At 32.3% G+C, this 26,226-nt stretch overlaps 1 protein-coding gene across 1 annotated transcript; it reads left to right on the top strand.

The window, feature by feature from the left end:
- The first annotated feature begins 14 nt into the window (after window positions 1-14).
- Window positions 15-8,252, top strand: LOC119480998 (aspartate and glycine-rich protein-like). The gene is made up of 2 exons (XM_037757677.1): window positions 15-92; window positions 7,196-8,252. The coding sequence occupies exon 2, from the start codon at window positions 7,354-7,356 to the stop codon at window positions 7,855-7,857; it is 504 nt and encodes a 167-aa protein (XP_037613605.1). The 5' UTR covers window positions 15-92; window positions 7,196-7,353; the 3' UTR covers window positions 7,858-8,252.
- The last annotated feature ends 17,974 nt before the right edge of the window (window positions 8,253-26,226 follow it).

The following is a 26,226-nucleotide window of genomic DNA, read 5'->3' as shown; positions in this document are numbered from 1 at the left end:
AAAAAAAGTAAAAAAAAATTAATAGTACAGTATGTCGAAAAAAGTTTAAAAAAAAGTCGTATTATAGTTTGTCGAAAAAAGTAAAAAAAAAAGTCATAGTATAGCATGTCGAAAAAAGTAAAAAAAAAAAGTCATAGTATGGCATGTCGAAAAAAGTAAAATAAAAAAAGTCATAGTATAGTGTCGAAAAAAGTAAAAAAAAAAAAAAAAAAAATAGTACTGTATGTCGAAAAAAGTAAAAAAAAAGTCATAGTATGGCATGTCGAAAAAAGTAAAAAAAAAAATTCATAGTATAGTTTGTCGAAAAAAGTAAAAAAAAAAGGCATAGTATAGTGTGTCGAAAAAAGTAAAAAAAAAAAAGTCGTAGTATGGCATGTCGAAAAATGTTATTAAAAAGTCATAGTATAGTATGTGAAATATTTAATGAAAAAAGTCATAGTATAGTATGTCAAAAAATGTTATTAAAAAAAGTCATAGTATAGTATGTCGAATAATTTCATGAAAAAAAAGTCATAGTATAGTATGTCGAAAAAATTAAAAAAAAAAAAGTCATAGTATATTATGTCGAAAAAAGTAAAAAAAAAAAAAATCGTAGTATAGTGTGTCGAAAAAAGTAAAAAAAAAAATTCATAGTACAGTGTGTCGAAAAAAGTAAAATAAAAAAAGTCGTAGTATATTATGTTGAAAAAAGTAAAAAAAAACAGTCATAGTATGGCATGTCGAAAAAAGTCAAATAAAAAAAGTCAAAGTATAGTGTGTCGAAAAAAGTAAAAAAAAAAAAATCATAGTACGGTATGTCGAAAAAAGTAAAAAAAAAAAAAGTCATAGTATAGCATGTCGAAAAAGTAAAAAAAAAAAGTCATTGTATGGCATGTCGAAAAAAGTAAAAAAAAAAGTCATTCTATGGCATGTCGAAAAAAGTAAAAAAAAAAATCATAGTATGGCAGGTCGAAAAAAGTAAAAAAAAAAAAAGTCGTAGTATAGTGTGTCGAAAAAAGTAAAAAAAAAAAATTCATAGTACAGTGTGTCGAAAAAAGTAAAAAAAAAAAAAAAAAAAATCATAGTACTGTATGTCGAAAAAAGTAAAAAAAAAGTCATAGTATAGTTTGTCGAAAAAAGTAAAAAAAAAAAAAGTCATAGTATAGTGTGTCGAAAAAAGTAAAAAAAAAATTCATAGTAAAAAAAAAAAAGTCATAGTATAGTATGTCGAAAAAAGTCAAATAAAAAAAGTCAAAGTATAGTGTGTCGAAAAAAGTAAAAAAAAAAAAAATCATAGTACGGTATGTCGAAAAAAGTAAAAAAAAAAAAAAGTCATAGTATAGCATGTCGAAAAAGTAAAAAAAAAAAAGTCATTGTATGGCATGTCGAAAAAAGTAAAAAAAAAGTCATTCTATGGCATGTCGAAAAAAGTAAAAAAAAAAATCATAGTATGGCAGGTCGAAAAAAGTAAAAAAAAAAAAGTCGTAGTATAGTGTGTCGAAAAAAGTAAAAAAAAAAAATTCATAGTACAGTGTGTCGAAAAAAGTAAAATAAAAAAAGTCGTAGGATATTATGTTGAAAAAAGTAAAAAAAAAAAAAGTCATAGTATAGTGTGTCGAAAAAAGTAAAAAAAAAAAAAAAAAATCATAGTACTGTATGTCGAAAAAAGTAAAAAAAAAGTCATAGTATAGTTTGTCGAAAAAAGTAAAAAAAAAAAAAGTCATAGTATAGTGTGTCGAAAAAAGTAAAAAAAAAATTCATAGTAAAAAAAAAAAAGTCATAGTATAGTATGTCGAATAATTTCATGAAAAAAAAGTCATAGTATAGTATGTCGAAAAAAGTAAAAAAAAATAAAGTCATAGTATGGCATGTCGAAAAAGTAAAAAAAAAAAAAAAGTCGTAGTATGGCATGTCGAATAATTTCATGAAAAAAAAGTCAAAGTATAGTATGTCGAAAAAAGTAAAAAAAAAAAAGTCATAGTACAGTATGTCGAAAAAAGTAAAATAAAAAAGTCATAGTATAGTGTGTCGAAAAAAGTAAAAAAAAAAATCATAGTAAAGTATGTCGAAGAAAGTAAAAAAAAAATCATAGTATAGTATGTCGAAAAATTAAAAAAAAAAAAAATCATTGTATATTTTTTGTCGAAAAAAGTAAAAAAAAAAAAAAGTCGTAGTATAGTGTGTCGAAAAAAGTAAAAAAAAAAAAAGTCATTGTATATTATGTCGAAAAAAGTAAAAAAAAAAATCATAGTATGGCAGGTCGAAAAAAGTAAAAAAAAAAAAGTCGTAGTATAGTGTGTCGAAAAAAGTAAAAAAAAAAAATTCATAGTACAGTGTGTCGAAAAAAGTAAAATAAAAAAGTCATAGTATAGTGTGTCGAAAAATTAAAAAAAAAAAAAATCATTGTATATTTTTTGTCGAAAAAAGTAAAAAAAAAAAAAGTCGTAGTATAGTGTGTCGAAAAAAGTAAAAAAAAAAAAAGTCATTGTATATTATGTCGAAAAAAGTAAAAAAAAAAAATCATAGTATGGCAGGTCGAAAAAAGTAAAAAAAAAAAAGTCGTATTATAGTGTGTCGAAAAAAGTAAAAAAAAAAAATTCATAGTACAGTGTGTCGAAAAAAGTAAAATAAAAAAAGTCGTAGGATATTATGTTGAAAAAAGTAAAAAAAAAAAAGTCATAGTATAGTGTGTCGAAAAAAGTAAAAAAAAAAAAAAAAAAAATCATAGTACTGTATGTCGAAAAAAGTAAAAAAAAAGTCATAGTATAGTTTGTCGAAAAAAGTAAAAAAAAAAAAAGTCATAGTATAGTGTGTCGAAAAAAGTAAAAAAAAAATTCATAGTAAAAAAAAAAAGTCATAGTATAGTATGTCGAATAATTTCATGAAAAAAAAGTCATAGTATAGTATGTCGAAAAAAGTAAAAAAAAATAAAGTCATAGTATGGCATGTCGAAAAAGTAAAAAAAAAAAAAAAGTCGTAGTATAGTGTGTCGAAAAAAGTAAAAAAAAAAATCATAGTAAAGTATGTCGAAGAAAGTAAAAAAAAAATCATAGTATAGTATGTCAAAAAATTAAAAAAAAAAAAAATCATTGTATATTTTTTGTCGAAAAAAGTAAAAAAAAAAAAAAGTCGTAGTATAGTGTGTCGAAAAAAGTAAAAAAAAAAAAAGTCATTGTATATTATGTCGAAAAAAGTAAAAAAAAAAAGTCATAGTATGGCATGTCGAAAAAGTAAAAAAAAAAAAAACGTAGTATATTATGTTGAAAAAAGTAAAAAAAAAAAAGTCATAGTACAGCATGTCGAAAAAAGTAAAAAAAAAAAGTCATAGTATAGCATGTCGAAAAAGTAAAAAAAAAAAAAACGTAGTATATTATGTCGAAAAAAGTAAAAAAAAAAAAGTCATAGTACAGTATGTCGAAAAAAGTAAAAAAAAAAAAAAGTCGTAGTATGGCATGTCGAATAATTTCATGAAAAAAAAGTCAAAGTATAGTATGTCGAAAAAGTTAAAAAAAAAAAAGTCATAGTATATTATGTCGAAAAAAATTAAAAAAAAAAAAGTCGTAGTATAGTGTGTCGAAAAAAGTAAAAAAAAAAATTCATAGTACAGTGTGTCGAAAAAAGTAAAATAAAAAAAGTCGTAGTATATTATGTTGAAAAAAGTAAAAAAAAACAGTCATAGTATGGCATGTCGAAAAAAGTAAAATAAAAAAAGTCATAGTATAGTGTCGAAAAAAGTAAAAAAAAAAAAAAAAAAAATAATAGTACTGTATGTCGAAAAAAGTAAAAAAAAGTCATAGTATGGCATGTCGAAAAAAGTAAAAAAAAAATTCATAGTATAGTTTGTCGAAAAAAGTAAAAAAAAAAGGCGTAGTATAGTGTGTCGAAAAAAGTAAAAAAAAAAATTCATAGTAAAAAAAAAAGTCATAGTATAGTATGTCGAATAATTTCATGAAAAAAAAGTCATAGTATGGCATGTCGAAAAAGTAAAAAAAAAAAAAGTCGTAGTATGGCATGTCGAATAATTTCATGAAAAAAAAGTCATTGTATATTATGTCGAAAAAAGTAAAAAAAGTCATTGTATGGCATGTCGAAAAAAGTAAAAAAAAAAAGTCATAGTATGGCATGTCGAAAAAGGAAAAAAAAAAAAAACGTAGTATATTATGTCGAAAAAGTAAAAAAAAAAGTCATAGTACAGTATGTCAAAAAAAGGAAAAAAAAAAAAAAGTCGTAGTATGGCATGTCGAATAATTTCATGAAAAAAAAGTCAAAGTATAGTATGTCGAAAAAATTTAAAAAAAAAAAGTCATAGTATATTATGTCGAAAAAAGTAAAAAAAAAAAAAAGTCGTAGTATAGTGTGTCGAAAAAAGTAAAAAAAAAAATTCATAGTACAGTGTGTCGAAAAAAGTAAAATAAAAAAAGTCGTAGTATATTATGTTGAAAAAAGTAAAAAAAAAAAGTCATAGTATGGCATGTCGAAAAAAGTAAAAAAAAATTCATAGTATAGTTTGTCGAAAAAAGTAAAAAAAAAAGGCGTAGTATAGTGTGTCGAAAAAAGTAAAAAAAAAATTCATAGTAAAAAAGAAAAAAAGTCATAGTATAGTATGTCGAAAAAGTAAAAAAAAAAAAAAGTCATTGTATATTATGTCGAAAAAGTAAAAAAAGAAAGTCATAGTACAGTATGTCGAAAAAAGTAAAATAAAAAAGTCATAGTATAGTGTGTCGAAAAAAGTAAAAAAAAAAAAAAATCATTGTATATTTTTTGTCGAAAAAAGTAAAAAAAAAAGTCATAGTATGGCATGTCGAAAAAAGTAATAAAAAAAAAGTCGTAGTATAGCATGTCGAAAAAAGTAAAAAAAAAAAAGTCGTAGTATGGCATGTCGAAAAATGTTATTAAAAAAGTCATAGTATAGTATGTGAAATATTTAATGAAAAAAGTCATAGTATAGTATGTCGAAAAATGTTATTAAAAAAAGTCATAGTATAGTATGTCGAATAATTTCATGAAAAAAAAGTCATAGTATAGTATGTCGAAAAAAGTAAAAAACAAAAAAAAGTCATAGTATATTATGTCAAAAAAAGTAAAAAAAAAAAAGTCGTAGTATAGTGTGTCGAAAAAAGTAAAAAAAAAAATCATAGTACAGTATGTCGAAAAAGTAAAAAAAAAAAAAAGTCATTGTATTTTATGTCGAATAATTTCATGAAAAAAAAGTCATAGTATAGTATGTCGAAAAAAGTAAAAAAAAAAAAAGTCATAGTATGGCATGTCGAAAAAGTAAAAAAAAAAAAAATGTCGTAGTATGGCATGTCGAATAATTTCATGAAAAAAAAGTCAAAGTATAGTATGTTGAAAAAAGTAAAAAAAAAAAAAGTCATGGTACAGTATGTCGAAAAAAGTAAAATAAAAAAGTCATAGTATAGTGTGTCGAAAAAAGTAAAAAAAAAAATCATAGTAAAGTATGTCGAAAAAAGTAAAAAAAAAAGTCATAGTATAGTATGTCGAAAAAAGTAAAAAACAAAAAAAGTCATAGTATATTATGTCGAAAAAAGTAAAAAAAAAAAAAGTCGTAGTATAGTGTGTCGAAAAAAGTAAAAAAAAAAATCATAGTACAGTATGTCGAAAAAGTAAAAAAAAGGAAAAGTCATTGTATATTATGTCGAAAAAAGTAAAAAAAAAGTCATTGTATGGCAAGTCGAAAAAAGTAAAAAAAAAATTCATAGTAAAAAAAAAAGTCATAGTATAGTATGTCGAATAATTTCATGAAAAAAAAGTCATAGTATAGTATGTCGAAAAAAGTAAAAAAAAAAAAAGTCATAGTATGGCATGTCGAAAAAGTAAAAAAAAAAAAAAAGTCGTAGTATGGCATGTCGAATAATTTCATGAAAAAAAAGTCATAGTATAGTATGTCGAAAAAAGTAAAAAACAAAAAAAGTCATAGTATATTATGTCGAAAAAAGTAAAAAAAAAGTCATTGTATGGCAAGTCGAAAAAAGTAAAAAAAAAAAGTCATAGTATGGCATGTCGAAAAAAGTAAAAAAAAAAAGTCGTAGTATAGTGTGTCGAAAAAAGTAAAAAAAAAAATCATAGTACAGTATGTCGAAAAAGTAAAAAAAAAAAAAAAAGTCATTGTATATTATGTCGAAAAAAGTAAAAAAAAAGTCATTGTATGGCAAGTCGAAAAAAGTAAAAAAAAAAAAGTCATAGTATGGCATGTCGAAAAAAGTAAAAAAAAAAAGTCGTAGTATAGTGTGTCGAAAAAAGTAAAAAAAAAAAATCATAGTACAGTATGTCAAAAAAAGTAAAAAAAAAAAAAAAAAAAGTCGTAGTATGGCATGTCGAATAATTTCATGAAAAAAAAGTCATAGTATAGTATGTCGAAAAAATTTAAAAAAAAAAAGTCATAGTATATTATGTCGAAAAAAGTAAAAAAAAAAAAAGTCGTAGTATAGTGTGTCGAAAAAAGTAAAAAAAAAAAATTCATAGTACAGTGTGTCGAAAAAAGTAAAATAAAAAAAGTCGTAGTATATTATGTTGAAAAAAGTAAAAAAAAAAAGTCATAGTATAGTGTGTCGAAAAAAGTAAAAAAAAAAAAATCATAGTACGGTATGTCGAAAAAAGTAAAAAAAAAAAAAAAGTCATAGTATGGCATGTCGAAAAAAGTAAAAAAAAAAAAAACGTAGTATATTATGTCGAAAAAAGTAAAAAAAAAAAAAGTCATAGTATGGCATGTCGAAAAAGTAAAAAAAAAAAAAGTCATTGTATATTATGTCGAAGAAAGTAAAAAAAAGTCATTGTATGGCATGTCGAAAAAAGTAAAAAAAAAAAGTCATAGTATAGCATGTCGAAAAAGTAAAAAAAAAAAAAAGTCATTGTACAGTATGTCGAAAAAAGTAAAAAAAAAAAGTCATAGTATAGTATGTCGAAAAAAGTAAAAAAAAAAAAGTCATGGTACAGTATGTCGAAAAAAGTAAAAAAAAAAAAGTCATGGTACAGCATGTCGAAAAAAGTAAAAAAAAAAAAAGTCATAGTATAGCATGTCGATAAAAGTCAAAAAAAAAAAAAAGTCAAAAAAAAGTCGAAGTATACCATGTCAAAAAAAGTAGAAAAAAAACATCAAAGTATAGAATGTCGAGAAAATAAAAAAAAGTCATAGTATAGCTTGTCGAAAAAGTAAAAAAAAAAAAAAAGTCATAATATAGCTTGTCGAAAAAAGTAGAAAAAAACCATCATAGTATAAAAATGTCGAGAAAATAAAAAAACTCATAGTAAAGCATGTCCAGTAGAGAGGACGTCCAGTAGAGAGGACGTCCAGTAGAGAGGACGTCAACAACTAAGAGACCTGATAGTAATACCAGAGTTTCTTAGAGGGAGGATATGGACTGTGAGGATATGGACTGTGAGGACATGGACTGTGAGGACATGGACTGGGAGGATATGGACTGTGAGGATATGGACTGTGAGGACATGGACTGGGAGGATATGGACTGGGAGGATATGGACTGTGAGGACATGGACTGTGAGGATATGGACTGTGAGGATATGGACTGTGAGGACATGGACTGTGAGGATATGGACTGTGAGGACATGGACTGGGAGGATATGGACTGTGAGGACATGGACTGTGAGGATATGGACTGTGAGGACATGGACTGGGAGGACATGGACTGGGAGGACATGGACTGTGAGGACATGGACTGTGAGGACATGGACTGGGAGGATATGGACTGTGAGGACATGGACTGGGAGGACATGGACTGGGAGGACATGGACTGTGAGGACATGGACTGGGAGGACATGGACGGTGCGGGGCTCAGATGTATTAAAGCGTTTCTCTACTTGAAGCTGTTTCTAGAAACATTGAGATGTTTCCTGAGATAACGTCGAGTACGGAGCGATTCCTCGGCTCACCTTACAATCCAAACTGTCCTCGTCACTGCAGGTTATTAAACCTGTCTGGGAACAGAACGCCAAACGGGCCGGAGGAGGACAAAGCTGTGCCAAAAGAAAACAAATCCTGCAAAAGTCAATTTGACCTGAGAGCTTCGTCCAGTCTGAAGTAACGGATGTGGACAGAAACAACAGACAAGATGATTGTTCATTATTAGTAGAGTAGGGCCGTCAATCCATTCAAAGAGGTAATCAACATTAATCTAACATCATCAGTTCTAAATGAACCTTAAAGGAGATTAGTCCAGTATTTAATCCTCTTATCAACATGGGAGTGGACAAATATGCTGCTTTATGTAAATGTATGTATATATTTATTATTATAAATCAATGATCAACACAGATCAATGACAGATATTGATCCAGAAACCCTCACAGGTACTGCATTTAGCATAAAACAATATGCTCCAATCATAACATGGCAAACTGCAGCCCAACAGGCAACAACAGCTGTCAGTGTGTCAGTGTGCTGACTTGACTATGACTTGCCCCAAACTGCATGTGATTATCATAAAGTGGGCATGTCTGTAAAGGGGAGACTCGTGGGTACCCATAGAACCCATTTACATTCACTGATCTGGAGGTCAGAGGTCAAGGGACCCCTTTGAACATGGACATGACAGTTCAGAGCGTTATTTAACCTCCTTCATGACCAGCTAGTCTGACATGGTTGGTACCGATGCATTCAACAGGTTTATAGTTTACTATGATACCAGGATCTGACTTTTCTTTTGTCTTTCTTTCGGACATTTTCCGACATTTTTCAGATCTTTTTTTCGAAAACATTTTTCAGACTTTTTTCGGAGATTTTTAAATTTTTTTTTGTCATTTTTCAGACTTTTTTCCGACATTTTAAAAAAAAAAACATTTGGAAATTTTCCAGATTTTTTTTGGTCTTTTTCTCAGACACTTCTTCGACAATTTTCGGACATTTTCAGACATTTTTCAAAAAAATTTCAGACTTTTTTTTGTCATTTTTCAGACTTTTCCCCTTATTTTTAGTAGTAGTAGTACCATGGTTGGTACCGATGGATTCATCAGGTTTTATAATTTATTATGATACCAGGATCAACTTTTCTTCTGCCTTTCTTTCGGACATTATCCAGACTTTATTTTTAATTTTTTTTCAGACATTTTCAGACATTTTTTGGACATTTTTCAATTTTTCAGACATTTTTCAGATTTTCTTTGGTCTTTTTCAGGCAACAGGCAACAACAGCTGTCAGTGTGTCGGTGTGCTGACTTGACTATGATTCTGTGTTACACCTTTTGGCCGACTTCATTCCAACTTATTACCACAAGTTTTACATTTCTTTTGGGGGGAATATAAGGTTAATAAACCTCATTTTGGTGAAATTCTACCTTATTTTTTATTTTAAAAAAGCAGAAATTATGAATTATTTTAACTATCGGAGGAACATAATGTTGATGGATTATCACAGACGGGCAGATGTAAAAGTTTAGTTAGAATATTGTTTTGAAACCAATTAAATGTTTTTTAATGACACCTGTGGTTCTCAAATATTGACCACAGATGCTTTAAATTGGAATAAAACACCCAGAATTCAATGAAAGTAGTGGTCATTAATAGATTTTTGCAAATATTATATAGCAGGGGAACCATCCATATTATTTTGGGGCAATTAGATGAAAGAAATCCATATTTATGATATAATGAAGATTGAAAACAGGAAGGTTAAAGAAAACCAAATAAAAGGAGCATGAAGGTCACTTCAGGGTCAAACATCACCTTCTTACCTTCATGATAGAAGGACATCCGGCAAAAAAAAAAGTGCAGCGCTCCGATATCTATATCTTTTAATAACATATAAACCTACATCTGTGACAAATGTCTTTTATCACAAAATGCTCAGTTGTTATGCTAAACTACCGCGTTATATATATATATATATATATATATATATATTCTGTATATCCCAGTAGTAAATGGTGCTCAGACTGTGTGTCCGGTATCATATGAACACACAGTTTCCTGCTCTGTAGTCATTAGTTGTTCAGCTCGTACAGTCTAAAGATAAACCTGTTCTTACAGTCGGAGCTGAGTCATCGCAGACACAAAGTGCACCGTCATCCTTTCACACTTCCTTTTTGGAGCTTTCCGGCGGCAATGTTGGAGGTCCTGGAATCATTTCATCAAGTAGTATTTACTCAAGGTTTTGTGCTTTGGAGGTTCTACTGGTTTACTTTTAGTGAGACTTCATGCTGTTGAAAAATACACCTGCCAACACGTCTAAAGCTCACTAACCCTAAACACTCTGTCGGCCCGCCGGTGGGCCCGGTTGCTATTCTGACGTTCAGCGGTTGTGCTGAGTGTTCAAGCTCGATCCATCGGTATCAACCATGTCGCGCTAGCTTGTCGGGAAGATCGCTCAATACCGCTACAAAGCTACGCTAAATTTTGGGGAAGAAAAACTGTCCATATTTGTTGCCGTTTAGCCTTTTCGAAAACAACATTTTCACTGCGGTCAAAGACTGTTTGCTCACACACTGACGAGTTATGAAGCTCAGTTTTAAAGCTAGAGTGAAGATACTGGTATCATAGTAAACTATAAAACCTGATGAATCCATCGGTACCAACAATGGTACTACTACTATTACTAAAAATTACGAAAAAAAGTCTGAAAAATTATGGAAAAAATATCAGAAAAATGTCTGAAAATGTCTGAAAATTGTACAATTTTTTTTTTTTAAATGTCGGAAAAAAGTCTGAAGGATGTCCAAAATATTTCCGAAAAATTACGAAACAAAGTCTGAAAATTTTTTAAAAAAAAATTTGAAAAATTACGGGAAAAAAGTCTGAAAAATGTCCGAAAAAAAATTAAAAATGTCCGAAAAAAGTCAGAAAAATGTTTCGAAAAAAAAGATCTGAAAAAGATCTTAAAAAAGGCCCAAAAAATTCGGAAAATGTCAGAATTTTTTTTTTTAAATAAAGTCCGGAAAATGTCCGAAAGAAAGGCAGAAGAAAAGTCTGATCATAGTAAAGTATAAACCTGATGAATCTCCGTCTTTTGTGTTTAAAAACAGACGGTCAACGTTTCTATTCACCGTAACTCTGTCAAACATGTGGAGTTCTGTAGGAAGTCGTCTTCATTCCAAAATGAAACATGCAGACTACTCTTCTATAAAAACTTCCTCCTCCTCCTCCTCCTCCTCCTCCTCCTCCTCCTCCTCCTCTTCGTCCTCCTCCTCCTCCTCCTCTTCCTCCTCCTCTTCCTCCTCCTCCTCCTCCTCCTCCTCCTCCTCCTCTTCCTCTTCCTCCTCCTACACCTCTTCCTCCTCCTCCTCTTCCTCTTCCTCCCTCCTCCTCGTCCTCCTCTTCCTCTTCCTCCTCCTCCTCTCTCTCCTCTTCCTCCTCCTCTTCCTCCTCCTCCTCCTCCTCCTCTCCCTCCTCCTCCTCCTCTTCCTCTTCCTCGTCCTCCTCCTCCTCCTCCTCTCCTCTCCTCCTCCTCTTCCTCTCTGCACAGTGATGAACACCGTAGAGCAGACAGTGAAACTTTCATCATGACGGATAATAACGTCCTAATTGGCTAATTGCCCGTCTGGCTAGCTCACTGCTGAGAGGTCGTTAAATTAGTCACCATCATTACAGTGAAACAAGCGGAGAGACGAATATACCAATATACCAATATACCCACAGCAGCGTGTGTCCCCCCCCCCCCCCCGCCCACAGAGGTCAGAGGTTAAGGACGCCGTTAGTCATCAGCCGGGTTCAGCGTGGTTCAGTCTGATTCACAACAACAACTCCAGCTGATCCACATCACAGCAGGACGTAGGCAGTTTGGGAAGTTCTGGTCCTCTGTAAACCCCCATCCACCCAGATCCATCCAGACCTTTACAGGACTGTTAGAATAACATCAAAACTACCAGGAGTTATGTTCACTTAACACAAACACTCAACGCTTGTGAGCTCAACGTTATTATGTTAGTTTATTCAACTAAAGCCGATACAGCCTAATAAAATTAACAACACATTAATTAAGTATTTAGCATATAATTTAATAGTTGAATGAACTAAAAAAATGTACAAATATGTACTCAATATTTTTATGTTCATATAACAAGTATTTTCTTGTTCAATAACATCACAAATTTGTGTTCACTTAACATAAAAAAACACATAATTACAACATGAATTGCAGAGTGATGCTGTTATTGTTGTGTTAACATAAAACTGCCGCAAATTTCTGTTTTTACCAAATTATTATTTTCTAGTACACATAATTTGGTAAAAATTTGTCAAAGCAACGTTAAATTTGAAGGTTGAGTACAACTTCCATTTCATTGTTTATGTAACTTAAAATCTTTGAGTAGAAACAAAAACCTTAATTTGTGTCATAATGTTTACGTTAATAAAACTTAAGTATTTAATGTTAAAATGGCATATATTATTAAGCTCAATGGACAGCATAGAAATGGTGCACTATGTATAATTTTAGTAGTTGTTTGAACTTAAAAATTGGTGTAAAAATATCTACTCAGTTGTTTAATGTTTATTTGACAAGTAGTCATTTCTTGTTCAATAAAATTAAAGATTTGTGTTCACGTTACATAAAAAACATATTACAACAAGAGTTACAAAAATTATAAAAAAAATAAAATATCCTAAATAATAAAAGTAAAATATCCGAAGAAAATATTAATAAAATATAAGAAAGATATAAATAAATAAATCAGACAAAAACTTGGAAAATTTGCGGGGAAAATATTCGCAAAATATCCCAAAAATAATTAAAATGAACTCTGCCTTTACCAGCTGCAACATTAAAGTGATGAACAAATAAAATATCCCAAAAATATAAGTAAGATATCCAAGAAATATTAGTAATAAAAAAATAAAAAAATATCCCCAACAATATTAGTAAAGTATTAGACAAAACAATTGTAAAACATCATAAATAATATCAGTAAAATATCAGAGAAATATTAAGAAATAATCAGACAATTTTTTTTTTTTAAATATGCTAAAAGAAATTATCCCAAAAATTATTAAAACGATCTCCGCTTTTACCAGCTGCAAAATTAAAGTGATGAACAAATGAAATATCCCAGAAATACCCAACGCTTTAATGACCTGATAATCCTTCCTCTAGCGCCACCTTCAGGACAAACCTTACATGTTCAGCTCCACTGAAGGACTTTAGACTTCACGTTATACCAGTTATTTTAATATGTTATGCTCCCTCCAGATTTCATTCCAATATTGTGGAGACTTTAGTTTCATGTTGGTTGTCTCCTAACGTATCCAGGTTACAAACGGGTTCCTGTCCAGTCGTCTATGTTTCCTCTCCTGTAGTGCAGAGGGATTCCTGTTGTCATATCTGGATATTTACTGCCTTTACTCCCAGCCTCCCTGAGCTCCTTAAATCATCCCCCCCCCCCCCCCCCCTTTGTCCATCTGTACCTGACCTTGTTCTCCCACGGTGAAACATCTAATATACAGCATGTAATGCACACATATGGATGTGTATATATGCATGTATGGCACCCAAGGAGATTATTTCTGGATAGACTTATCGCTGTTGAGTTTTTCAAATGTCGTTTTTTGGATGATTTGAGCACCGCTGACTAAATCTAAATTCCTTTCAGCTACAGCTCAGTGTCAGAGCGCCGTCTTTCAGAGGCTCTAGTAGGTCCGGTTTTAGAGCTAGAGTGAAGATACTGGTATCATAGTAAACTATAGAACCTGATGAATCCATCGGTACCAACCATGTCACACTAGCTCGTCATGAAGGAGGTTAAATAACGCCCCAAACTTGGGCTAAATTTTGGCGAGAAAAAAACTGTCATGTCCATTTTCAGAGGGGTCCCTTGACCTCTGACCTCCAGATATGTGAATATAAATGGGTTCCATGGGTACCCACGAACAGACGTCTCCATCTTGGTTTTTGTCTGTCTCCATCTTGGTTTTTGTCTGTCTCCATCTTGGTTTTTGGGTGTCCATCTTGGTTTTTGGTCGGCTCCATCTTGGTTTTTGGTCGTCTCCATCTTGGTTTTTGTCCATCGCCATCTTGGTTTTTGTCCGTCTCCATCTTGGTTTTTAATCGTCTCCATCTTGGTTTTTGGCCGTCTCCATCTTGGTTTTTAGTCGTCTCCATCTTGGTTTTTGGTCGTCTCCATCTTGGTTTTTGTCTGTCTCCATCTTGGTTTTTAGTCGTCTCCATCTTGGTTTTTGGTCGTCTCCATCTTGGTTTTTAATCGTCTCCATCTTGGTTTTTGGCCGTCTCCATCTTGGTTTTTGGCCGTCTCCATCTTGGTTTTTGTCTGTCTCCATCTTGGTTTTTAGTCGTCTCCATCTTGGTTTTTGGTCAGCTCCATCTTGGTTTTTAATCGTCTCCATCTTGGTTTTTGGCCGTCTCCATCTTGGTTTTTGTCTGTCTCCATCTTGGTTTTTAGTCGTCTCCATCTTGGTTTTTGTCCATCGCCATCTTAGTTTGTGGCGTCTCCATCTTGGTTTTTGGTCGGCTCCATCTTGGTTTTTAATCGTCTCCATCTTGGTTTTTGGCCGTCTCCATCTTGGTTTTTGGTCGGCTCCATCTTGGTTTTTAGTCGTCTCCATCTTGGTTTTTGTCCATCGCCATCTTAGTTTGTGGCGTCTCCATCTTGGTTTTTGGTCGTCCCCATCTTAGTTTTTGGCGTCTCCATCTTGGTTTTTGTCCATCGCCATCTTAGTTTTTGGCGTCTCCATCTTGGTTTTTGTCCCAAATCACAGCAAGTCTTTTTCTCTGGTGTTCTTCAAGGTCTTGGTGTCTTAATGTGGTATTTTGGAGGATTATTGATCATTTTTATTAATTCTCCAGTGGTAATAAATGGTTAAATTTAGAACCAAATCTGTGGAACAAATAGTATCATTTATGAGCCATAATAGAGCGTGGGGATGACCATCAGATACTTCTATCATCATGTTTATTTCTGATTAATGACTAGAACTACTTGATACACAGTCAGAAAACAGTCAGACAGAAACTGGTCTATGTGGGTCTCAGAGGGTTAATGAACGGGCAGTAAAAGGATGCAGTAGAGTCGCTGCTAACATTCTCTCTTACTATCAGTGGCGTTGATGTCCTCCGGCCTCGTTCTGTCCTCCACAGCGACACTCAAGACTCAACAGGACTGATAACTCTCAGCGTGACCCTGAGCTCAAGGCTGCTGCTTTGTTATTCTGTTAAAGAAACCGGCAGATTTACAGTTTGTTTTTAATGAGCGACTGTTATAGTTATCATGTAATAAATATCAGTGTTTACAGCTGCTTTCACTTCTGTTACATAATTAAAACTGTTGTGATGCCGACAACAGAAAGAGAGATTCAGACAGAGAAAACAAAGTACTTTTATTACTAGCTTTCTTTATGGTTTTCTTATTGATTATCAAAATGTGTTTGATCAACTTTTTAATTTAAATCATTCTGAAGAAGAATGTTCTGCAAATGCAAATATGCAATCATAAGTACTTTGTTTTGCTCTTTATAGTTCGGGCTGTCAAATTAATTTTAACGCCACTAATTTCTTTAACACAACTTGTGATTTTCCGGTTGTAGCGGCTGCGTTTTAAAGCTAAAACTACGGAGGTGGTGTAAGTTAAATACAGAGGCTACCTAACAAATAAGTCATCGATTAATAATGTATCATAAAAGTAAGAATAAATGAAGAAGTACCTTAAATACGACAAACAGACGGAGACAGACAGACAGACGGAGACAGACAGACAGACGGAGACAGACAGACAGATGGAGACAGACAGACAGACGGAGACAGACAGATGGAGACAGACAGATGGATGGAGGCTGACAGATAAAGAACTGGACGTCACAGTAAAATGTGACCTTCAGTCAGAGTCTCCTTGGGAACCGAGCCGAGAGACAGAGAACAAAAACTGTCACAAGAAGTCTCAACGCCCAACAAACTGCTTAAAAACTATGAGCTCTGCCTTTACCAGCTGCAACATTAAAGTGATGAACGAATAAAATATCCCCAAAAATATTCGTAATATAAAAATAGGAAAATATTAATAAAATATCGGAAAGAATATTAATAAATAAACATACAAATTTGTAAAATATGCAAAGAGAAATTCTAGCAAAAATAATTATAAGCTCCGCATTTAACAGCTGCAACATTAGTGATGAGCAAATAAAATATCCCAAAAATATTAGTAAAATACCCAAGAAATATTAGTAATATAAAATTCTTAAATATCCAAAAAATAATTGTAAAATATCAGAAAAGTATTAATAAATTAATCAGACAAAAATGTTTAAAATATGCAAAAAAATTATTCGCGAAATATCACAAAAATAATTAAAATGAGATCTGCCTTTACCAGCTGCAACATTAAAGTGTTGAATGAATAAAATATCCCAAAAATATTAGTAAAATACACAAGAAATATTAGTAATATAAAAAATAGTAAAATATCCCCAAAATATTGGTACAATATCTGAAAAATCTTAGTAAAGTATCAGACAAAATGTGTAAAATATCTTAAATAATATAAGTAACATATTCAAACAAATATTAATAAAATATCAGAAAAATATATGTTAAATATCGAAAAATATTAATATATTAATCAGACAAAACTTTGTAAAAAATGTGAAAAAAGTAATTGCAAAATATCCCAAAAATAATTAAAATGAGCTCCGCCTTTACCAGCTGTAACATTAGTGATGAACAAATAAATTATCCCATAAATATGAGTAAAATACCAGAGAAATATTAGTAATAAAAAAATATTAAAATATCCAAAAAATATTAGTAAAATATATGAAAAATATTAATAGATTAATCAGACAAAAATGTGTAAAATATGCGAAATATTATTTGTGAAATATCCCAAAAATAATTAAAATGAGCTCCGCCATTACCAGCTGAAACATTAAAGTGATGAACGAATAAAATATCCCCAAAATATTAGTAAAATACCCAAGAAATATTAATAATATAAAAAATAGTAAAATATCCCCAACAATAATAGTAAAGTATTAGACAAAAAAATTGAAATATCATAAATAATATCAGTAAAATATCTGAAAAATATGAATAATAAAAAGTAAAAGAAAACAAACAAATTGACACCTGAACAATAAGACGGTGTACTAAACTAGAATATCCAGAGTGATGAAGGACGGAGGGAGATGCCTGTGAAACAGACGGTGTTCATTCATCATCCTGCTGCTGAAAGGCCAGCCAACACATTCCTGCTCACACACACACACACACACACACACACACTCTGTGTGTTGTGTGTCGTCTGTTTAATTTCCTGGCCTGCGATCGTTTTACTCTGCAGAGTCGTCAAAATAGGATTAGAGCGTCTAATAAAGGTTGAGGAAATGACTCCGCTGGGCGACACAGTGTAACACCTCAGGAGTCTCCAGCGTGATCGTCTGCTCGGTTTCCTCCTGGATTAATAAACATTAATAAACACCTGAACACTTATATAACTTCATAGCTTCACCTCCAACACTCTCTCCATATCTGCCTGAAGATTTAAGCATCAGACGGAGGAATGTGATAGGCTGAGAGCCCTGTCAATCAAGACAAACACCTCTCCCAAATTATCCCAAAAAATATAAGTGATGGATCATATAAAACATGTAAAATATCCTAAATATTGTCAGTTAAATATCTGGAAAAATATTTGTAAAATAACATGCAAAATATAAGTTAAATATAAGAAAAATATGAATTAATTAATCAGACGGTAATAAGTAAAATATGCCAAAAAAATATTCGCAAAATATCCCAAAAATATAAGTAAAAATATCAAAGAAATATTAATAATATAAAAAATAGTAAAATATCACAAAAACATTAGTAAAGTCCTACACAACTTTTTTTTTAAATATCCTAAATAATATCAGTAAACTATCCGGAAGAAAATTGTAAAATATAATAAAGGAATGTGAGTTAAATATCAGAAGAATATGAATAAATTAATCAGACAAAAATAAGTAAAATATACGAAAAACGTATTCTCAAAATATCCCAAAAATATTAGCTAATTATCCAAGAAATATTAGTAATATAGAAATAGTAAAATAACCCCAAAAAATATATCAGGAAAAACATGTAAAATATCCTAAATAATATCAGTTAAATAACTGAAAAAATATTAGTAAAATAACATAAAATATACGTTAAATATCTGAAAACAATTAAGCAATTAATCAGACAAAAATAAGTAAAATATGCAAAAAAATTGTTCATGAAATATGACAAATATTAGTAAAATATCCAAGAAATATTAATAAAATAAAAAATAGTAAAATATCCCAAAATTATTAGTAAAGTATTAGACAAAAAACATTTAAAATATCTTAATAACATCAATAAAATATCTGCAGGGGAAAAAAATTAAATATCATAAAAATATTATAAAAATATTAGTAAATATGGAAAAACATTCGCAAAGTATCCCAAAAATAAATAAACGTAACTCCACCTTTAACCAGCATCAACATTAAAGTGATGAACAGATTATATAGATTATTCTGCAGAATGAGGACTTTTACTTTCGGTTCTTTAAGTTTATTTTGATGCTGATACTTCTGTACTTTTACCTGAGGAGTATTTTGAAAGCAGGACTTTTACTCCACGGTAGTATTACTTTAACTGCAGTAAAGCATCCGAGTACTTCTTCCACAGCTGTACTCTGCAGCGTTTCCTCTCCGAACCACTGAGTGTTCATCAGATTTATTTCAGACCTCGCTGCCGGAGGCAGAAAACAGACGTGATGATGTTAATGTGAGACTATTGTTGAGAACAGACAGAACTGTCCTGATTACCAGTCTGATGTGCGTCATCCTCATTTACGTTTAAATATATTGATCTGGAGAATCACTGTAGTGCGTCAGAGTGATTACCTTCTTCACAAGTCAAATATGCTTTTATTACACGCTATTATTACATGCTATTACATATAAAGGGAGAGAGACTCCAGTAATTAACCTTCATCAGAGAACTTGTTAACCTGAAACTCTTCACTTGCACCACACTGCTGTTTTATCCTGCTGTACTACTGGAGTACTTCTACAACTTGTACTGTTAGTACTGTACTGGTACTTATATTACTACAACCGTCCCCCCATCACAGTAACACCTTACCGTCACAGTAACGTCCTACCATCAGAGTAACACCCTACCGTCACATGTAACGTCCTACCATCAGAGTAACACCCTACCATCACAGTAACGTCCTACCATCAGAGTAACACCCTACCGTCACATGTAACGTCCTACCATCAGAGTAACACCCTACCGTCACAGTAACGTCCTACCATCACAGTAACACCCTACCGTCACAGTAACGTCCTACCATCACAGTAACACCCTACCATCACAGTAACACCCTACCACTACAGTAACGCCCTAAAATCACAGTAACGCCCTACCATCACAGTAACACCCTACCGTCACAGTAACCTCCCACCGTCACAATAACACCCCACCATCATAGTAACACCCTACCGTCACAGTAACGTCCTACCATCACAGTAACATCCTACCATCACAGTAACACCCTACCATTACAGTAACGCCCTACCGTCACAGTAACACCCTACAATCACAGTAACACCCCACAGTAACGTCCTACCATCACAGTAACGCCCTACCATCACAGTAACGTCATACCATCACAGTAACACCCTACCATCACAGTAACGCCCTACCATCACAGTAACACCCTACCGTCACAGTAACCCCCCACCGTCACAGTAACACCCTACCATCATAGTAACACCCTACCGTCACAGTAACGTCCTACCATCACAGTAGCGTCCTACCATCACAGTAACACCCTACCATTACAGTAACGCCCTACCGTCACAGTAACACCCTACAATCACAGTAACACCCTACCGTCACAGTAATGTCCTACCATCACAGTAACACCCTACCATCACAGTAACGTCCTACCATCACAGTAACACCCTACCATTACAGTAATGTCCTACCATCACAGTAACACCCTACCGTCACAGTAACGCCCTACCATCACAGTAACGTCATACCATCACAGTAACACCCTACCATCAGAGTAACACCCTAGCGTCACAGTAACGCCCCACCGTCACAGTAACACCCTACCGTCACAGTAACACCCTACCATCATAGTAACACCCTACCGTCACAGTAACGTCCTACCATCACAGCAACGTCCTACCATCACAGCAACACCCTACCATCACAGTAACGCCCTACCGTCACAGTAACACCCTACCATCATAGTAACACCCCACCATCACAGTAACACCCTACCATCACAGTAACACCCTACCGTCACAGTAACACCCTACCATTACAGTAACGCCCGACCGTCACAGTAACACCCTACCATTACAGTAACACCCCACCATCACAGTAACACCCTACCGTCACAGTAACACCCTACCATAACAGTAACACCCCACCATCACAGTAACACCCTACCATCACAGTAACACCCTACCGTCTACCGTCACAGTAACACCCTACCGTCACAGTAACACCCCACCATCACAGTAACACCCTACCATCACAGTAACACCCTACCATTACAGTAACACCCTACCATCACAGTAACACCCTACCGTCTACCGTCACAGTAACACCCTACCGTCACAGTAACACCCCACCATCACAGTAACACCCTACCATCACAGTAACACCCTACCATTACAGTAACACCCTACCATCACAGTAACACCCTACCATCACAGTAACACCCTACCATCACAGTAACACCCTACCGTCACAGCAACACCCTACCATCACAGTAACACCCTACCGTCACAGTAACACCCTACCATCACAGTAACACCCTACCGTCACAGTAACACCCTACCATCACAGTAACACCCTACCATCACAGTAACACCCTACCATCACAGTAACACCCTACCGTCACAGCAACACCCTACCATCACAGTAACACCCTAACATCACAGAAACTAACTAACTGCATCGTGTCGTTACAGGATGGGTCTTCTTCTCCTTCTTCTTCTTCTTCTTCTTCTTCTTCTCCTTTTCCTTCTCCTCCTCGTGTTTCTGCTGAGGACGAACATTCTCGTCATCGAGCCGTCTGCGTTTTGATTTACGGTGGGAACGCTCCCCTCCTCCTCGTCCTCCCTCGTCCCTCATCCGTCCATCCTGCCGAGACGTTTTTCAGTGTCTTTCCTCCTTTTAAATGTCAGCGTGTAGAGCCATAAAACATCTGTGTGCAGATGTGAACACACACACTCTTATCCTTATATAAGCCTCGGGGGGTTTGTGGGTTCAAGGTTCTCTCTCTGAGTCTTTGTTGGAAATTCAGGTGAAATTTACAGTTTAGTGGCTGCGGAGGGGAAGCCCTGTGTGTGTGTGTGTGTGTGTGTGTGTGTGTGTGTGTGTGTGAGCGTGCACGTGTGTGTGTGCGTGTGTTTTAAACTGAAAGAATCAGTGTTTCTGTTAGATTCACATTTTTGGGTGTTTTCCACCTAAACACCGTTTTTTTCCCCGATCAGACTCGGTAGTATTTTACTGACTACCAGAAAAAACTCACAAATTAAAGATATTAAAGGGACTGTTTGTAACTTTTTAAGCGTATAAATGTACCGGGTCGGGACACATGCGCGCTCACGTGAGGCCGCTGTACTCTGCTCCTCTGCCTGCCTTCACTCACACACCACGCTCCTTCTCTCTCTCTCTCTCCACCTCTCACGTGCATGCTGCTCGCTCCACACTGCAGAAGAGTTAGTTTAGCTCTGAGAATATCTAGTGAATGATCAGTGGACGTTTGTGCAGAAATAACTGCTGCAGCTCCTCCAGACCAACAGAGGTTTCCCGTGTCTTGTGAAGTGACGGGGCTCCGCAGAGAGAAACGTTATCGTCTCCCACCAAAACTCCGGCGTCTCCCCCGTTCCCTCCTCTGTCGGAGGAGTTGTTTTCTATCTGCTGAGTGTTTCTCTGATCATAGTTTTCATGTGATCTTTAATAGTTTTAGGTGTTTGTGCAGCGACCACATGCTCCGTCTGGCCATCTGTGTGTGCGTGTGTGTGTGTGTGTGTGTGTGTGTGTGCAGTAAACATGTGCATCGGTCAGATGGTCTGTCTAGACGTGATCGGACAGTCGGACTCGGACATTTTTATGTCGGGTGAGGCATCGTCTATAGGAGCTGTTCTGTCTCTCAGAGTGACCTGTCTCACACACACTAATACACACACACTAATACACTCTAATAAACACTCACACACACTAATACACACTCTAATAAACACACACACTCACACACACTAATACACACTCTAATAAACACACACACACACGCACACACTAATACACACACCGTCAGACAGACTGTTCTCGGAGAAGCCTTTTACCTCGAGTACAGCCCACACACACACACACACTGATGTCGAGGTGCCCACGCATCACATCATCACGCACAAACACACAGACGGCCAGACAAACAGTATGACCTGGGAACACACACACACACACACACACACGTGTGAGCCATGAGTAATTGTCTGAATCACGCTGAGAAAGTCAGAGAAAGTCGGTGTGCTTGTTCTCTCCGTGTGTTGTGATGTTTGTAACTCCGTGTTCCAGTTCCACTGAAGAACATCAAACTTTAACTTACTGCAGAATTATTACTATTATTATTATTATTATTACTATTATTATTATTATTATTATTATTATTATTACTATTATTATTATTATTATTATTATTACTATTATTATTATTATTATTACTATTATTATTATTATTACTATTACTATTATTATTATTATTATTATTATTATTATTATTACTATTATTATTATTATTACTATTACTATTATTATTATTATTATTATTATTACTATTATTATTATTATTATTACTATTATTATTATTATTATTATTACTATTATTATTATTATTATTATTATTACTATTATTATTATTATTATTACTATTATTATTACTATTATTATTATTATTATTATTACTATTATTATTATTATTATTATTATTATTACTATTATTATTATTATTATTACTATTATTATTATTATTATTATTATTATTACTATTATTACTATTATTATTATTATTATTATTATTATTGCTATTATTACTATTATTATTACTATTATTATTATTATTATTATTATTACTATTATTATTATTATTATTATTTATTAATTCAACAGTGGAGTTCTGTGGGGAAAAAAACTCACAAATTTAGGAGGAAAAGATTTAATATTCTCTGAGGTTATAAAGTCAAAAATGTATCACAAAAAAAGAAAAAAAAATGAAGAAAAATAATCACAAATGTATGAGGAAATAATTTAAATATTATTCATTATAAATAAAAAAAAAAAAAAGAATAATCTCAGAGAATATTCTGAGTTTTTCTTGTAAATCTCCGATTTTAAAATCTGAATAGTAACCCCTCCCTCGGCTCAGTATTGAATGTTTTGACATGTTCCTGATAGATATATAGATAATGTATATATCTCTAAACCTGGACTAATGAAACAAAAAGAGACGTTTAAATCTCACCTGTGACCTCAGACAGAGTCCAGGGCGTCTGAGATGATGCAGAGGGTCACAAACAGTGTGGTGAAGTTGAACAGATGCATCATGGTCTAGCCACGCCTCCAGACGGCCACTGTTAGTCACACCCAGGCTGGCGAAGGCGGTTTGTTCCTGGGGGGTGGGGAATCCTGATGACGCAACACGCACACACACAGTGAGTGAGGTAAGGTCTAAGGTGTGGGCGGTAGCTAAAATAAAGATGTCTGTCAGCAGAGACGTGCTGCTACCTGTGCAGGTAGAGACGGCCAGGTGTGTGTGTGTGTGTGTGTGTGTGTGTGTGTGTGTGTGTGTGTGTGTGTGTGATGTTACAACGGGCCACACCTCTGTTATTCTACCTGTCAACCAAACAGTCTGGCCTCGCTGCATCATTTCATGTTTCCTTCTTCGACCACACCGATTGATTTGTGGAGCGCAGTTTAACGAGATTTACGAGACTAAAAACTCACAAATTGACCACAAAAAAATTAAAAGATTTTTTGAAAAAAGTCAGAAAATTATGGGAAAATATTGTGATTTTCTTTGAGATGATAAAGTCACAAATTTATGAGAAAAAAAGGAGCACAAACAGGTTGATAACTTTGCAAAGTGAAGCGATGTGGTTCCCGTAAATTTGTGATTTTATAATATCAGAGTATTCAAATTTGGCTGCGTATTTTATTTATTCTGAGATTAAAAAACTTAAATATTCTTAGATTATAAAGTCACAAATTTCCAAGAGTTTTATTAATCAATTATTTTATTGTATTTTATTTTATAATTAATTTTATTTTTATTTTATTAATAATTTATTTTATTGTATTTAATTTGTATAATTTTATTCTGTTTATTTTTATTTTATTAATCACTTATTTCAATGTATTTCGTTAGTATACTATTTTTATTGTTATTTTATTCATCACTTAATTTATTGCTTTTCATTTGTATAATTGTATTATATTTTATTTTTATTTTATTATTCATTTATTTTATTGTTATTCTATTAAATACTTATTTCAATGTATTTCATCCGATATTATTATTTTTATAGTTATTTTATTAATTATTTATTTTATTGCTTTTCATTTGCATAATTTTATTCTATTTTATATTTATTTTATTAATCATTTATTTTATTGTTATTTTATTTTTAAAATGTATTCTATTTTATTTTCATTTTATGAATCGCTTATTTCATTGTATTTCATTTGTATATTATTATTTTTATAGTTATTTTATTAATCACTTAATTTATTATATACTATTATTATATAATTGTATCATATTTTATTGTAAACCATGAATCACTTATGTTATTGTATTTAATTATATATTTAATTCTATTATATTGTTATTTCATGAATCACCTATTATTATTGTATTAAATTTGTATCATTTATTATATTTTATTGTTATTCTATTCACTTATTTTATTGTATTTAAGATGTATAATTGTATTATATTTTATTGATATTTGATGAATCACTTGTGTAATTGTATTTAATTATATATTTGTATTCTATATTATTGTATTTAACTTGTATAACGGTCCCCCTCTGTGTCTGTTGTTCTGCAGCAGCTCCTTCCTTCCTTCTCTCAGTTACATTCTGTTCTGTACGTCTGGGCTTTAATCATGTCGATGTTTTGAGGTTTGAAGTTTGCATGCAACATGTTGCCCGTCGTGCCTGAACTGTGTGTGTGTGTGTGTGTGTGTGCGCGCAGTCTTTACCCACTGTGAGTCATCTCTGGTTAGAAAACAATCCAGCGCAGGAATGTCCAGATCAGCTCGGGTTGGGTTGGTTTGTTTGTTTCCTCTGGAACAAACGGAGGTGAAGTTTAGAGACACAAAGAACCAACAAGAGTTTGAGCAGAAATATCTGAGTCACTAGACACTGAATTTAAATCATTTATATTTAAATTTGACTGTTTAAGGTGAATCATTTCATTGAAAAACTAAATCTGAATCATTTATATTTAAAATTGAATTTATTAGTTTGGAGGTGAATTCCAATAAACTTGAAACTGAATATATTAATATGCATGCATGTTTAATATCAGAGCGAACATTAAAAACAGCCAACGTTAAAAAAGAACCAGAAACGAAAGTTGTAGAATTATATTCAATTTTAGTATTTTATAAATTAACCTATTTTATTGTTTTTTAAATTTGCATAATTTTATTCTGTTTTATTGTTATTTTATTAATCAATTATTTATTGTATTTAATTTGTATATTATTCTGTTTTATTTTTATTTAATTAATCACTTATTTTATTGTATTTCATTAATTACTTATTTTATATTATTTGTATAATTGTATTGTTATTATTTAATTTTATTATTTATGTTTTGTTTTTTTTTATAGAATTTTTGTGTCTTTTAGTGATTTTTTGGTTTTCAGATGATTATAGAGTAAATAAAACGTAGTTCTGAATATCATATTCCGTTTCTGTTTCTTTAAAAGCCGTGAGAAGATGGAAATAAACGAGACCCAGCTGTTTTGATGCACAGCGGTCACAAAAGAACAAGTCAAGAATCATGAATATAAAATAGATTATTACAGATAAAAACATGTAAAATATCATTTTTAAATGAGTAAAGCTGAACAACTGGGAAAAAAAAGTTTGGAAATTTGTGTTCGTTGTATTATTTCTCTGTTGGTCGAATGCTAATGGTGATGCTAATGCTAATGGTCATTGTATTCTACATGGTTGAAAGCCTGTTTATTGACCTTCATAATGAGGTCACTCTTGTAAG

Source organism: Sebastes umbrosus, chromosome 21 (assembly GCF_015220745.1).
Source record: "Sebastes umbrosus isolate fSebUmb1 chromosome 21, fSebUmb1.pri, whole genome shotgun sequence".
NCBI classification, from domain to species: Eukaryota; Metazoa; Chordata; class Actinopteri; order Perciformes; family Sebastidae; genus Sebastes; species Sebastes umbrosus.
This window is presented reverse-complemented; position numbering and strand designations above follow the sequence as displayed.

What these genes read in the sequence shown, in the direction of transcription:
- LOC119480998 (XM_037757677.1), top strand. Translation starts at nt 7,354, where the DNA reads ATGGACTGTGAGGATATGGACTGTGAGGACATGGACTGTGAGGACATG.